Source organism: Columba livia, chromosome Z (genome assembly GCF_036013475.1).
Source record: "Columba livia isolate bColLiv1 breed racing homer chromosome Z, bColLiv1.pat.W.v2, whole genome shotgun sequence".
Lineage (NCBI taxonomy): Eukaryota > Metazoa > Chordata > Aves > Columbiformes > Columbidae > Columba > Columba livia.
In genome coordinates this window covers 5586236-5601265 of record NC_088642.1, presented here as the reverse complement: position 1 = coordinate 5601265, position 15030 = coordinate 5586236, and the positions used below count along the sequence as shown (strand labels likewise).

Here is a 15030-nt window from a genome sequence, read left to right as displayed (position 1 = left end):
AATTGCATCTTTCTACAATTTTATTGTAAAAAAAAAAAAAAAAAGAAAGTCTTTCCTAAACATTTTTCTTCTCCTTTGCCTGCCACAGACATAATTTACTTTTTTAGTTGGACACACTGGAGTCTGAGAAAGCTGGGAAATACAACACCTCAAAACTTTTTTTTAATGCCAATTTCAGAAGTTTTACATATTTTTTTCCCTTAGCTTTTTTTCTGATAAATAAACAAAACTTGAATAATGATCTGAAAATGTCTCTGTAATGGTGAAATCGATGGTGAGATTAATCAACTGATACTACCAATTCTATTAATTGAAAACTGATTGAATTTTTCATGAGACAGGTACACACATATGAATGTACTTGTCATTTCTGTACACACAGAGATATACATTTCTGAGGTTTATAATTGTGAGATTTGTTTGACTTCTAAATTTGTGCAGTTTGATGGTTTACTTTTCCTCCATAGCCAAGAAAAACAACACATTTGTTTATCTTTGTTATGGAAAGCAGAGATTTTATGTAAAAAACTGGGGTGGAACCAAACTAACAAACAAAAGCCATCAAAAATTATGAGGTAAGCAATAGATGAATGGCAGATGCCAGGCCTGTAGAAACTGTAATTGTGATCAAAAAGTGACAAAACAGAAAAAGCTAGATAAAAGATTTTTTTTTTAAAAAAAAAGAGAGATAAGTTATTTTAATATTATCTGTGCAAAGGAATTTGTTAATTTATTTATGTTTACATTATGTTTTGCACTCATGACACATACCAGCTTGGCAATGCTGGAAAGCAAAGGCTTAATTTTACTGATAAACAGTTCTGGGTCATGGTTGCCTTCAATTTCCTAGTTGTTTCGGAGGAAAAGGAAAAAAAAGAACTCCTGGTCACAGCAGCTGAGGGGAAAAAATAGTGTTGAAATGAAATAGTCCTTCTTTTCTTAAAGAAGTTTTCCTCCCCTGCTTTGGCCTCCTCCACCCTTGCTGCTGACTAGCAAGAGGAAAAGACCAGCTGGCAACATGTTCTTCCACATCCGCTCATTAAAAGTTCTTGCTGTGAAAATGGAGGAGAACACGCTGGTTCCAAATGACAATTACATTTTTTAAATACAAGCAGCGTGTGCTGGGAGTGAGCACCTCTACCTTGATGCTCCCTTAGGACTAGCGCTGCTGCAAGTACAGCAAGCTACACCAAATCAGCACTTTTTACACTTTCATTCAGCAGCTCTGAGAAGTTCAGTGGCTCTGGTGGATCTTAAAACACGAACTCCAGTTACTTTGCCTACATGGACAGATAAGTGTAGGATAGGAATGATGTGTATATTTTTTTCCTTAAAAGTGCCTGCAATCCTTATTGAACCTCAAAACATTAAGGATTTTTTAAAATAATGTAATTATCTACAAGTTGTGGGTGATTTTGGGTTGCCTGTGTCAGATACAGAGTCATTCTGCACACATATTTTACAGTTATGTTTTCTGTTAGGTGATGATCACTGATCGCCTGCTGCTGACTTCTGAGGCTTCAGGAAAAATGTAACAAATGAAGAAAAAATATTCTCAAATTAAGCATGAGAGACACTTGATAAAATCAGCCCGATTAATTCAGTGATTCAACCTGTGATGTCTGCATCCTGCACAGCGCTTGCTGCACGGTGACAGAAGACCATTGCCATTTCTGCTTGGCCCCCTGCAAAGGTATTAGTAACATAAACGAAGAACTGCGAACTCCAAAATCCAACGGTGTGGGACTACTTCTGGAGAAATGTGAGGCACAAGGACTGCGTGGAGCCAGTACCCTCCTTCCAGGGCACAGAAAGGTTCTAGAGATAAAGAACTTTTCTGCAGAGCAGAGAGTCTCAGCTGGAGGAGATGCTGTGAAATCCTGGTCCTGCTGAGCCTCCTGCCGGGAAACAGAGCAGGAGTGGACAACAGGGTGACCATGAGTCAGCAACGTGTCCTTGTGGCCAAGAGGCCAACAGTACCTGGGGTGCATTAGGAAAAGTGTGACCAGCAGGTCAAGGGAGGTTGTTCCTCCCCTTCTGCTCTGCCCTGGTGAGGCCACATCTGCAGTTCACAGCCCAGTTCTGGGCTTCCCAGTTTAAGGAAGATGGGGAATTACTGGAGGGAACCTAGTGGAGGGCTACAAAGATGAAGAGGGGTCTAGAACATCTTTCTCAGGAGGTAAGGCTGAGAGAACCAAGTCTGTTCCGCTTGGAGAAGCTGAGAGAGGATCTTATCAATGCTGATAAATATCTGGGGGTGGGTGTCAAAAGGATGGATTAGACTCTGTTCAGTGGTGGCCAACAACAGGATGAGAGGCAACAGGCACAGACTGAAGCACAGGAGGTTCCATCTGAATACGAGAAGAAACTTTTTTACTCTGAAGGTGCCAGAGCCTGGACCAGGCTGCCCAGGGAGGCTGTGGAGTCTCCTTCTCTGGAGACATTCAAACCCGCCTGGACACGATCCTGTGTGGTCTGCTCTGGGTGAACCTGCTTTAGCAAGTGGGTTGGACTAGCTGATCTCCAGATGTCCCTTCCAACCCTAACCATTCTGTGATTCTCCCAGTTAGAACCTTGAAACCTAAATGCGCATCACTCTGCTGGCAGCTACGGCGCAACCCAGCCCTCTGCACCCCCAGCAGCCATACGGCACCCAGCTGGCGCAGCCGCCATCTCGCCACCCCTCTCATGGGCGCCGCCATCTTGCGTGCCGTACGGACAGCAACCCTATCTGGGTCCGCCCACTCGGCTTACTCAGGCCGGCAGCCATCTTAGTGAAGGGCCATTACAGCGTGAGACGGCGGCGCCTCCGCCCCATCCTCCTTTAAGCAAGATGGCGGCGGCGGCGCCTCCGCCCCCATCCTCCTATAAGCAAGATGGCGGCGGCGGCGTCTCCGCCCCATCCTCCTGTAAGCAAGATGGCGGCGGCGGCGGCGCATGCTCAGATCGAGGCGGCGGCGGGGCCCAGGGGGAGGGGGGCGGTCGCTGCTCATGCCCGCTGGTTGTTGTGGTGGAAGGCTCTTCACGGACCGGCAGCAGCCATGGGCGAGACCGAGAAGCTTTACTATGTTTACAGCTGCGATCTGGACATCAACGTGCAGCTGAAGATGTAAGTGAGCTGGGGTGGCCGGGGCGGTGTGCGGAGCGGCGCGGAGCCTCCCGGCTCGGTGGAGGCCGGAACTGCGCTGGGTCCCAAAGCCCGGCTGCCCCGCGGGAGTGCGGCTGCCGGGCGATGCCGGCTCCGTCTCCCCTCATCAGCACCGGGAGGTCTGGATGCCGGCGCCTCCCGTTTGCCGCGGGACTGCCGGGCGGAGGCAGTGCGGCCCCGTCCCTGTCCCAGGGGCCGCGGCGGCAGCAGGGCCGCGGTTTTGGCTCTAAACTCCGTACAGACGGTCACGGGCTTGTGTCCCGTGGTGCAGGGCGATGCTTTAAGGCTAAGATTGATGCTAAAGATTCTTGATAACCTTTCATCTGCAGATGTCACGGGTCCCTCCTCAGCATTCGGGGAAGTCGAGGTCCCGGCGATACTTTTTAGGGTTGGGAAGGACCCACAAGAATCATGGAGTCCAATTCCTGTCCCTGCACAGGACAACCCCACAGCTCACACCATGTGTCTGAGGAGGTTGTCCGGTCTCTTCTTGAACACTGTCAGGCTTGGGACGGTGACACCTCCCTGGGGAGCCTGTTCCAGTGTCCAGCACCTCTGGGTGAAGAACCTTTTCCTAATGTCCAACTTAAACATCACCTGGCAGATCTTCCTGCCCTTCCCTCAGGTTCTGTCATTGGTCACCACAGAGAAGAGTTCAGCGCCTGCTCCTCCTCCTCCCCTTGTGAGGAAGCTGTAACCATGATGAGGTCTTCTCTCAGTCTCTTCTTCTCCAGGCTGAACAAACCAAGTGACTTTAGCCACTCCTCATATGGCTTCCTCTCCAAACCCTTCACCAGCTTCGTAGCCTTTTTCCTCCTTGTTTGCATGCTCCTTTGAAAGTGAGTTGTTCTTATCCAGGGTGTTTGTTGTAGGTAGATCCAGGTGCTCCAATACATATATTCCTCACTGGGTATATGCAGGTGCCCTTGTTGGAGATGGTATTGTCACACTCTGATGTATTTGCTGGTTCATTTTTTAATGTTTTGAGATTTTTCTGTATCACAGCAGTCAGATGTTTGCATTTGTGCAGAAGTGGTCTAGCTGTCTTTAAAATCTAGTATACCTAATATTGATACTTTAAGGTGTGTTGCACTTTTTTTTGAAAACTAACTTGGAAAAGTTTGTTTGGGGCTTGTTTAGCTTCCGAATGAAAGATGATATCCGAAGTCAGATGCATGTGTCCTCTTTGCTAATTCATCCTGCCTAACAGAAAATATAACTAAGATTTTTTTGTGCATCAAAGCATATGGGACTGAGAATGTGCTAGGCCACTTTCTTGTAAGAAACTTGTTCACCTACTCTGAAGTATTTTTGTGGTACTTAAAGAATTTTGTTTGCTGGAAGATCGATCTTGCGTGTTTTCCCATCGCCACCACAATTTCTTTTATGTTTTCACATGTGCATCCACAGTCAGGTATATAATATGCATAATTGTTTTAATGTTAGTATAGCTGAGGCCTGAGAAATTCCATCAACTTACTCTGACAATATCGTGCTGTAGATGTTCGCAGTGCTTTAATCAAGTTTGGTTTGAACAGCTTACTTAGTTGAACTTTGATTTGTTGTTGATTTGGGAGATGACTGGACTGGCATCCAAAGCTAGTAATATGTTTCACCTTTCAAACATCTTAACAATAAGCCTTTTTACACGCGTTTTTTGCTTTGTGGGTTGTGTTTGTTGTTTGTCTGTTTTTCCCCACCCCCAAATAGTATTTGGAGCACATGTATGTTGATATTTATTCCTTTCAATAATAAGAGCAGCATCTGTCATATCATTGTTGCCCTGCTTAGGATACCTCATTTGATGCTGTCTGAAAATCTGCAAGTTATACTAGAAGAAGTTATGTCCAAACAAGTAATTCTTCCCTCCACTGCTCTTCCCTCCCACCCTCTTAAACAAAACTCTGTTCATCACTTCATATCCTGAGTTCCTCTCTAATATTTGGATTTTGCTACTGGCTAGTAATGCAAAGTGATGATAGCCTCAGTACTGGGTAATCTAAATATAGGACGTGGAAATAGAACAGGCTTTTTACTGTGGATAAAATAATTTTTTGCTTATTTATTTTATCTGTTTTCCCACCTTCCTTCATGCCCTCCCCCTAGAGGAAGTCTGGAAGGGAAAAGAGAACAGAAGAGTTACAAAGCTCTCTTAGAAGATCCGATGCTGAAGTTCTCAGGACTGTATCAAGAAACGTGCTCTGATCTGTATGTAACTTGTCAGGTGTTTGCAGAAGGGAAGCCTCTTGCTCTTCCAGTTAGAACTTCCTACAAAGCTTTTAGCACTAGATGGAAGTAAGTGACTGCCTTTTATTTCATATTCTTCTTAGTTCCTAGAGCATCAATTACATAAATGTATCAGAATATTTTTATTTGCATCAGAAACATGCATTTTCTGTTGTCTTTTTCAAATAACTTATGTCTCTTTAGGTCTCTGTATGTGTATTAAGTGTTGCCCTGATAGCACAAAAACAACTTTTTTGGGTAATGGGTAAGAAATAAAATTGTTATGTGTGTGACTGGATGTGGGTCACTACTTAAATAAATTCTAGGACCTGAATTAGCACATTTTTGTGCTGTTTACTGGACAGACTCATCTTTGGTACTTGGTCATTAAGCTAGAGTATTTTCCTTTGGTCTCTAGCCTTTCAATCGTGCATAAGGCAAGTATTTGAATGGTTAAAGCCCACAAGAAAATAGTCCGTCTGCCATTAGAAATTCATATTCTAACTAGAATCTGAATTGGGTTGAATAAACTAATACAAAATAACTTGAACTCCAGATCTTTATGACTAATAGAATGTATTTCTCTGCAGTTGGAATGAATGGCTGAAGCTGCCTGTGAAGTATCCAGACTTGCCTCGCAATGCACAAGTGGCTCTGACCATCTGGGATGTGTATGGACCTGGTAAAGCAGTTCCTGTGGGAGGAACAACAGTCTCACTCTTTGGGAAATATGGGTATACTGCTTTTTCTTCTGTCATACAGGTTTGAAGCTGGCTTGTGAATAGGAAGGTAGCAGTGTTTTCAAGAGGTTTTTTTATGGTTTTGTTTTTTTTAATTATTTTTTTTAAACCAGGTAACAGTTTCATGTTTGATTTACTCTATTTCTTCTTAAGTGTAATTTCAAACTTTTTACAATGTTGTAAAAAAAGAAAGAAAGTCTTAGAATGCCAAAATGTAGGCTTTTATATTTTTTCTCAACCTGTAAACTGGATTTTAAGGTAGCAAATGCTGAAACCACTTTATGTTTATATTTTTGTGATGCTTGGATGCCAATACTCATTGCTTAAGATAATTGATTTAATTGGCTTGCAGTTCAGCTGTTAATGTGGTATTGTTTATAAGGATTAAAGTGTAACTCAGTAAACCATGAATTTTCAAAATTAATCATCTGTGTCCTAATAGAGAGTGAGTTTGGTAAATTTGTGGATGGTAACACCAAGATGGGAAAAATTACAAGTGTGCTGGAGGATGATAGTACATCAAAAAGATCTTGGCTAAGTGCAAAGGGGACTAAAAAAAACCATAAGATGCAGTTTAAGGAAAAGTATGAGGTGCTGGTATGGTACATTTTGTAACTGATTGTAGTCAAATATAGAATGGGGAGCAGCAGCGCAGCAGCGGAGTAAAAGACGTGGATTTTGCAGTGAATCTTAAGTTTTGCACAATTCAGCATTCTGATGCACTTCTGAAATCACAGAATCACAGAATGGTTAGAGTTGGAAGGGACATCTGGAGTCCAGCCAGCTTGCTAAAGCAGGTTCACCAAACAAATGTGTCCAGGGCTCCAGACCCCTAGTCATCTGATCTCCACATGAAATGTGCAAGCAACATGGAATATATGAACAGTCTACAACTATATGCATCAGGGAAAATGTTATATTCTCCTTCTCCATACTTGTCCACTTGACTGGGATATGTTCAGTTCTGTTTAAGTGATTTTAAGCAAGCTGCTGACCACTGATTCAAAGGGAGTCCATGTCCTGAACGTCTAGCAAATAGGTGTGATGGAGGAGGAGTAAAGACTGGTGAGGCTGGAGAAACAACTATAGGAGCACATTTCTAGTATGTAAGTAGCATTGGAAAATAGGGAGAAAGAGCCTTTTTTTTGTATTGTCAGTGGATAAGAAGTAATTATGCTAAACTGAAGTTCAGGTAAAGTTAAGGTTAGCATTAGGAAAGCTGTTCTAGTGATACTTGAATGCAGAAAATTATTGTAGAGATAGGTTTTATCTCTGTCATTGAAGATACTGTTTTGACAAAAACAGTGACATGGTTTTAGGGCAGAAAATGGAACTGGATCAATTGCACTGTTCCTCAAAGACTCCTCATACGTTTTAAAGCATTAGAGAATTCTTAAGGTATAGTTTATAAACAAAATATACTTTTCCTTCCAGCATGTGGGGCCTGGGGAAAGTAAATGGACAGAAAGACGCAAATAATATCAAAATTTTGTATTTACTTGTAAATGGAAACCCTTGTAGTAGTATTCCACAAAGTGATGTGTAGATTGAAGGTAAACATTTTTCCAGTTCTGATTACCTAAAGTTGTTAGAGTTAAGTGATCATCTCTTACTGGCAAAACTAATGAACTTGATTTCTTGGGGCATCTTTCAGAGGTGGATCAGCAGAAGTATGCAAGGGTTGCAGGGTTTTGCAGAGGAAAGGTGTGGTCAGTTACCCTTCAAAGTTTTGAAATTACCAATTCAATTTCAAGCATAGATGGAGAAAATGGTGTGCTGAGGGTTGGTGTTTTGTTTTTGTTTTCCTTTTTCAGCTGGCAGCTCAAAAGGCAGCTTTTTATTAGTTGACCTTCAAGTGAAACTTAGGTAGCTTTTTAGTTGATTTTTTTTCAGACTGTCAGACCTAAAGTCAGTATTACAATTTGCAAGTCAAGAGGAATACTTTCTGCTTCATTACAAATAATAAAAATATGAAGGTCACGCTCTGTCCTCAGTTTGCGTTTGTACCACCTCACTGACTTTGGGAATTACCCATTTTTCTTCCACTTGCACAATAAGTTATCTCAGACTTACTCATTTTTGTTTAAACTCCGTGTACCAATAAAAATGAAGGCCATAAAGGGCACAAGGTGCAAGGTGCTTTTGCAGTTCAGTTAAATTATGCATGGCAGCACATTTTTCTGTGTTTGGCAAAGGAAGCTCCTTCGTTTTCTTGCAGCTGCTGCTGTACTTTAATTCCTGACAGCTGTGTTATTTTGAATTTACTGAAGCAGTTCTGCATTTTTCCCTGCAGTATGTTTCGTCAAGGAATGCACGATTTGAAAGTCTGGCCCAACGTAGAAGCTGATGGTTCGGAACCCACCAAAACTCCTGGGAGAACCAGCAGCACAGTCTCTGAAGATCAAATGAGCCGCTTGGCAAAGGTGATGGATAGCAAGTAACCTTTAAGTTGTATGTGAAAAGCTTTCACTTTCACTGGAGGGGAATGAAGACAGGCTTCTCATGTTATTTTCTCATGTGAAAGCTGTCTTCGTTTGATTGTTTAGATATTTCACAGGATTTTTATGAATGAGTAAACTAAATCATACTCATTTGCTTCTGAAGTGTTTTTAAAGCGAGACATTTAAGTACCTTTTAATATAGACAGCATTCTGTTGTTAAAACATCCTAATTCTTTGTAAAGAATGAAAATCTGAATGTTCCTTGAAGATGCTCGAAGCTAAAATTCCATCAAGTTGGGCAAGGGGTGCTTCTACCAGTAACTTGTGAGGACAGCCTAGTTTCTTTCAATAGCTATCCTTTAGATGTAACACTGATGTAGTGTTCGGACGTGTATGACATTAGAAAGAATTTGAGTAGAACTTCAAAAGTTGACCAGTATTAGTGTTTTCTTCTCCCAGCTTGATGACAGTGTATTTTTGTAATCAAACCTGCTTCTGGATTTGATCAGTAAATGTTAGTTTTTGAAGTGTTTTACTAGCTGATCTCTCTTTCTCCAGATAAGCTTAGCCCAAGGTTGCTGAATGACTCGACCCACTTACTTAGTGTACTTTCTTCTTAATCTTGAACTCCTAGCTTTCATCCTCACCCTTTTCCAGTGAAACATAGGTCCAGAGCTGTAAATATGTCCATTTTCTCATCTAGAGATTTATCACAGCCATAAAATAACTTTCATTTAGAGTCTCTCTTTTATTAGTCTAGCTCACCTTGAATTTATAACGAAAAACTCATTAAAGCTTTCTGCCATTGGTGCTGCCCCATTTCTTGGTCATAGTAGAATAAATCCAGTGCAGCCTAAGGAAGCTGTGTAGACAGAGACTAAATATCAAGTCTTTGTATCTGTAGCGATGAGATACTGAAAGTGTAGTGCAAGTATCTGACAAAATGTACAGTCTGGACAACTCCCAGCATGCAGCAAACCTTAAGTCTTCTATGTGTTTTTTTCATAGTAACCTCATCTCCTTGGAGGAAGCACATTGTTGCTACATATTGTGCATTCTCCTACATACAGTGTTCCATTCATATGCTGTCCTGGTACTCTTTGCGTATTACACAGTATCACAGTATGTTAGGGATTGGAAGGGACCTCAGAAGATCATCTAGTCCAATCCCCATGCCAGAGCAAGAACGCCTAGATGAGGTCACACAGGAACATCTCCAGGTGGGTTTTGAATGTCTCCAGAGAAGGAGACTCTGCAACCCCCCTGGGCAGCCTGTTCCAGTGCTCCGTCACCCTCACTGAGAAGAAGTTTCTTCTTGAATTTAAGTGGAACCTCTTGTGTTCCAGCTTGATCCCATTACCCCTTGTCCTATCATTGTTTGCCACTGAGAAGAGCCTGGCTCCACCCTCGTGGCACTCACCTTTTATATACTTATAGACATTAATAGGCTCCCCCCTTAGCCTCCTCTTCTCCAAACTAGAGACCCAGCTCCCTCAGCCTTTCTTCATAAGGGAGATGCTCCACTCCCTTAATCATCTTGGTTGCCCTATGCTGGACTCTCTCCAGCAGTTCCCTGTCCTTTCTGAACTGAGGGGCCCAGAACTGGACACAGTACTCCAGATGGGGTCTCACCAGGGCAGAGTAGAGGGGAAGGAGAACCTCTCTCGATCTACTAACCACCCCCCTTCTAATACACCCCAGGATGCCATTGGCCTTCCTGGCCACAAGGGCACAGTGCTGGCTTATGGTCATCCTGTTGTCCACCAGGACCCTCAGGTCCGTTTCCCCTACACTGTTTTCTAATAGGCCATTCCCCAGCCTATACTGGAACCTGGGGTTGTTCCTGCCCAGATGCAGGACTCTACACTTTCCCTTGTTAAATTTCATTAGGTTATTCCCCACACAACTCTCCAGCCTGTCCAGGTCTCTGGATGGCAGCACAGCCTTCTGGTGTGTCAGCCACACCTCCCAGCTTAGTGTCATCAGTAAACTTGCTGATAGTACACTCTATTCCCTCGTCTAAATCGGTAATGAATATATTGAATAATATTGGCCCCAGTACTGACCCCTGAGGCACTCCTATGCCCTAGCCATTGACTAGGCAAGAAATGGTAGGTGGTGTAATTGTATAGCCTGTTCAAATTTAAATGCTCATGGATGGGCTGGTTGACCACAGAACAAAGTTGAAGTAGTAGTTGTAACCTTTCCCTTAAAAGAAATAGTTTTGGCGATCTCTTCACTAGCTGCTTTGTAGACAGATACTGATTTCTTTGAAACATTGAAAGGACCTGATGTCTTCTAGTCCTTTCACATCTCTTCTTGCATACTGCAAGAATTAATGATTTTTTGAGGAGCACTTGTAATTTACTTGGAGTTGAAAATATGATAATTGCTCGTGTTTGTATGCTGATTTTTTTTTCAAAAATATTGTGTGTCAGCACATCTGAAACTACAGGTAGTGTGGCTTATAGGTTACTTCTACTCTTCTACTGTTAGGTAGTCCTTTAAACAACTCAGCTTCTTACTATTACTACAGCAGCATGTGGATATAGGAGTAAAACTTGAACTACTTTTCAGATGACTAAAAAGAAAGGGAAAACAAGCTCTCTGACTCGCTGTAAGTCTTCAGCTGACCTTTTGTGATGCGTACGTCCCAATCAGAAAACTTGGTTAGATAAAGCTAACAAGGGCAGAATTATTAAATTTGGATAATGTTTGAAGTATATTTTTTTGTTGGGCTCTTTAAGTTTTACTATATGAATCTTAGTAACATAAAAATTGAAATATCTTTGTCACATGACTTTTCTTGAAAAACAGGTTCCATTTTTAATGTATTAAAAATACAAAGGTATGGCATGGCTTAGCTCTGTGTACCGTGCAAGCAATTTTTTGCAGTTACTTTTTTTTTTCTCGATGATTTCCTGTTAGCATCTCTTTTAAATTATAATTTTGATATTATTTTTATTGCTCTGAGAAATTTAAATGTTATTGTGTTTTTTCATGCAGCTCACCAAGTCTCATCGACAAGGTCACATGGTAAAAGTGGACTGGCTGGACAGACTGACCTTTAGAGAAATAGAAATGATCAATGAGGTAGGTCATCTGCCTGCTTAGGATATTAAGTGTAGACACTTGTGCTATTTTTCTTCAACTGCCAGTGTATATGATAAAAGGAAAAATAATTGTTTACATTTCCGAAGTTGATTTCACTTTGCCAGTAATGAGAATCAGAATGGCTTGGGTTGGAAGGAGCCTTTAAAGGTCATCTAGTCCAACATCTTCACCAGCTCAGGTTGCTCAGAGCCCTGTGCAACCTCGCCTTGAATGTTTTCGGGGATGGGGCATCTACCACCTCTCTGGGAAACCTGTTCCAGTGTTTTGCCACCCTCATTGTAAAAAAATTTCCTATTTCTAGCCTGAATCTCCCATCTTTCAGTTTAAAAACATCACCTCTTGTCCTATTGCAACAGGCCCTGCTCAGAAGTCTGTCTTCATCTTATTGGCCCCTTTTAAGTACGGAACAGCCGCAAATAAGGTCTCCCCAGAGCCTTCTCTTCTCCAGATGAACACCCCAGCTCTCTCAGCCTGTCCTCCCAGCAGAGCTGTTCCAGCCTGAGATCATTCCTGTGGTTCCTCTGGCTCCTCTCCAGCAGGTCCATGTGTGTCCTGTGCTGAGGACCCAGAGCTGGACCAGCACTGCAGGGGGGTCTCACAAGAGTGGAGCAGAGGGGCAGAATTACCTCCCTCCACCTGGTGCCCACGCTCCTGGTGATGTAGCACAAGATACGATTGGCCTTCTGGTCTGCAAGTACACATTGCTGCCTCATGTCCAATCTTTCATCCACCAGTTTCAAGTAAACTTCATCACAGAAAACAGAATTTATTAGTAATTTGGAATAGCTTGAAGCAATTGCTGTTTAGTATAACTTACTTGACTCTAAGGTATATAGTGTGATGGGAACCCTTTTTGGACATATAGTCTGTTCTTTGGTTTTACACCTGTTCAGCATTATTGATTTTTATTTTGGATCCTGAGGAAATGCACTTGTAAGATTTGAATGAATATTTTGAAGAAAAGTAGTTAAATACCTGAATGAGGTGTTAACCCTCATTGAGCAAAATCACCCCACAAAATGTTAACTTGATTATGCTCATCTGGCACAACAAACTCCATTGCTTCTGACTTTGCTCTCTGAGATTTTTGTAATCTTCTTTATAATTAGACCCTGGGAATCAGATTATTTTTGAACTTGGAATTTGTGTTTTTATAAACCCTTATGTTTGTTTTGTTTTGTTTTTTGTTTTGTTTTGTTTTTTGTGTGTGTGTTGTGGTTTTTTTTTTTTTTTTTTTTTAGGACTCAGCCTATCCCTTTTTTTAAGTAAAAATACAGTAAAAATGATCGATACCCAGCACTGTGCCTTAAGTACAGAGGCACTTTACCTGTGCTGGAGAGTCAATCCGTTATTAATGCATTTAAATGAACTTGAGTTGCTCATTATTATTGGGAATGCTGCATTTTTTTATTAAATGCACATTCCTGGTGATGGTTATGTATAACTTCTTTCTTGTTTCCTACATAGATTTTAAAATTCTAAGTACTTTTTTTAGGTAAAGAATTTAAAAGACTGCATACATGGTCAGTTCTTCCTTGAAATGTTTTATCTAAAATGGTGATTTTTTTTGTTGTTGTTTTCGTGTCTTCTGTTTTTTGACTCTGAGATGCATAATTGTGTGTAATTATTCTTTTTAAAAAAAAGGCAAACACCAAAATCCAGCTGTCATCTAGTTATTCTTCATTGCCTTTTTTCAGATCTTTAGCACACATTTGCAACCCACTGATGAAAAGAATATGATTTTATCTGTTGCATGTGGTTGTTTGTCGTGAGGGGGAAACGTAAGGAAGCAAGAATGTCAGGAAGAAGGTGATATGGTCTCAAGTAGTGCTATGAAGTGATTAACTGAATAATTGCTACAACAACTGATAATCTAATTAATCAGTTACTGCACAAATGAAGTAGGGTAATTGCTGTACTAAGAATGCTGAAGATTGATGCGCTTTAATATATGATACACATCTGTGGTGGTTCTCTTTTCAGAGGGAAAAACGCAGTTCTAATTTTATGTACCTGATGATTGAATTCCGTTGCGTCAAGTGCGATGATAAAGAATATGGAATAGTTTACTACGAAAAGGTATGTGCCTTGCAGGCTTTATGATCTTCTTCAAAAAGCAACACATGCACCTAAAATGGATAGGTTTTTCTGCTGAAGTGAAATATTCTGCTGCAGGATAGTGGCAGACAGCTGTCAGTGGCAACTGTTTATGTACATACAAATCAAATAGTACAGATGCAACAAGATTGCAGAAGTCAATAATTCGTGTAATGCAGTTCAAGATTACAGAATTTAATAAGTGTGAGGGATTAAAAACTTTTTTATTTATGGTTCCTTCAGTTATCCAGCAGTACTTTCAGAGTAGCTGTATGTAATATGATGTCTTATATCAGGAGGATGTATACCTGTATTGATTGGTAACTTTACAAAAGGTAAGTTATTAAAACTTCACACGACAGCTCTGCTGGTTAACATTTTATCTGAAATGAACAAATATAGAAGTTTAGTCTTTCACGATGAAAAGGTTTTGGAAGTCAATTAACTGAAAGATTTCTGGATTGGAAAGTCTTTCCTCTTTTACTTCTGTTACAAAACAGATCTCTAAAGCTGTGCCTTCAGTGGTTATTTTATGAGTTCAGATTTAATGGAATGGAGGATTAACAGTGAGTTTAACAGTGGCATTGAAAAGCTTTCTCAGTACTTTAACCTGTGTACTGTGGAAAGACCCACTGCAATAGAAAAAGCAGTATACCTATAATCTGGTTTCAAAAAAATTTGTCAGTGATTGACTCTTAATTTCAGCATGTTGAGATTAATCAAGAAAATGGTTACTGGATGATGCAACTTTATGGGAAAAACAGAAAAAGAGACCAGTGTCTTGTTGAGATCAGAAGCACTGATTTTAAGCAGCTTGTATTCTGAGAATTTTAAGCAATCAGTAATTCAGTCCAAAAAAACATTAACACAGTAAAAAACAGATTACGAGTATTTCTGTGTATGTAACATTAGCAGTTGATATGGACAGAAGAACTGTGGTCTAACTTAAGAGTCTTCAAGAAGGTTGTGGAAAATGTAGTAGTATATTGCATGAAGCGAGATTCCACAAAAAAATTCTGAGAAGGCACAGATCAGAACCTGTCTCAACTATATGATGTGTTGCAAGTTCAAACTTGTGGATGTTTGAACAAAGAACTGTTTAAATGGTATTAATCTAGCCCATTGAATTAAGGTGTTACTGAATATCTGAAACTATTAACGACAATCATTTTAGAACTTGTAACAGAGATGCCACTTCAGAAGAAGCTCATAAGGTTCTTTTTCAAGAACCATGTGCCATGGTGCCATGAGGATGGAGCCAGGC

General features: G+C 41.0%; 1 protein-coding gene across 4 annotated transcripts in view; it reads left to right on the top strand.

The window, feature by feature from the left end:
• Nucleotides 1-2893: 2893 nt before the first annotated feature.
• PIK3C3 (phosphatidylinositol 3-kinase catalytic subunit type 3) overlaps nt 2894-15030 on the top strand; it is a 74948-nt gene continuing 62811 nt past the window's right edge. For all 4 annotated transcript variants that reach the window (XM_065046927.1, XM_065046926.1, XM_065046929.1 and 1 more), the window contains exons 1-6: nt 2894-3109; nt 5255-5443; nt 5965-6108; nt 8408-8537; nt 11562-11648; nt 13653-13748. In XM_065046927.1, coding sequence (XP_064902999.1) covers nt 2919-3109; nt 5255-5443; nt 5965-6108; nt 8408-8537; nt 11562-11648; nt 13653-13748 — 837 coding nt within the window. In that variant the 5' untranslated portion in view covers nt 2894-2918. The remainder of the gene's footprint in view (nt 3110-5254; nt 5444-5964; nt 6109-8407; nt 8538-11561; nt 11649-13652; nt 13749-15030) is intronic.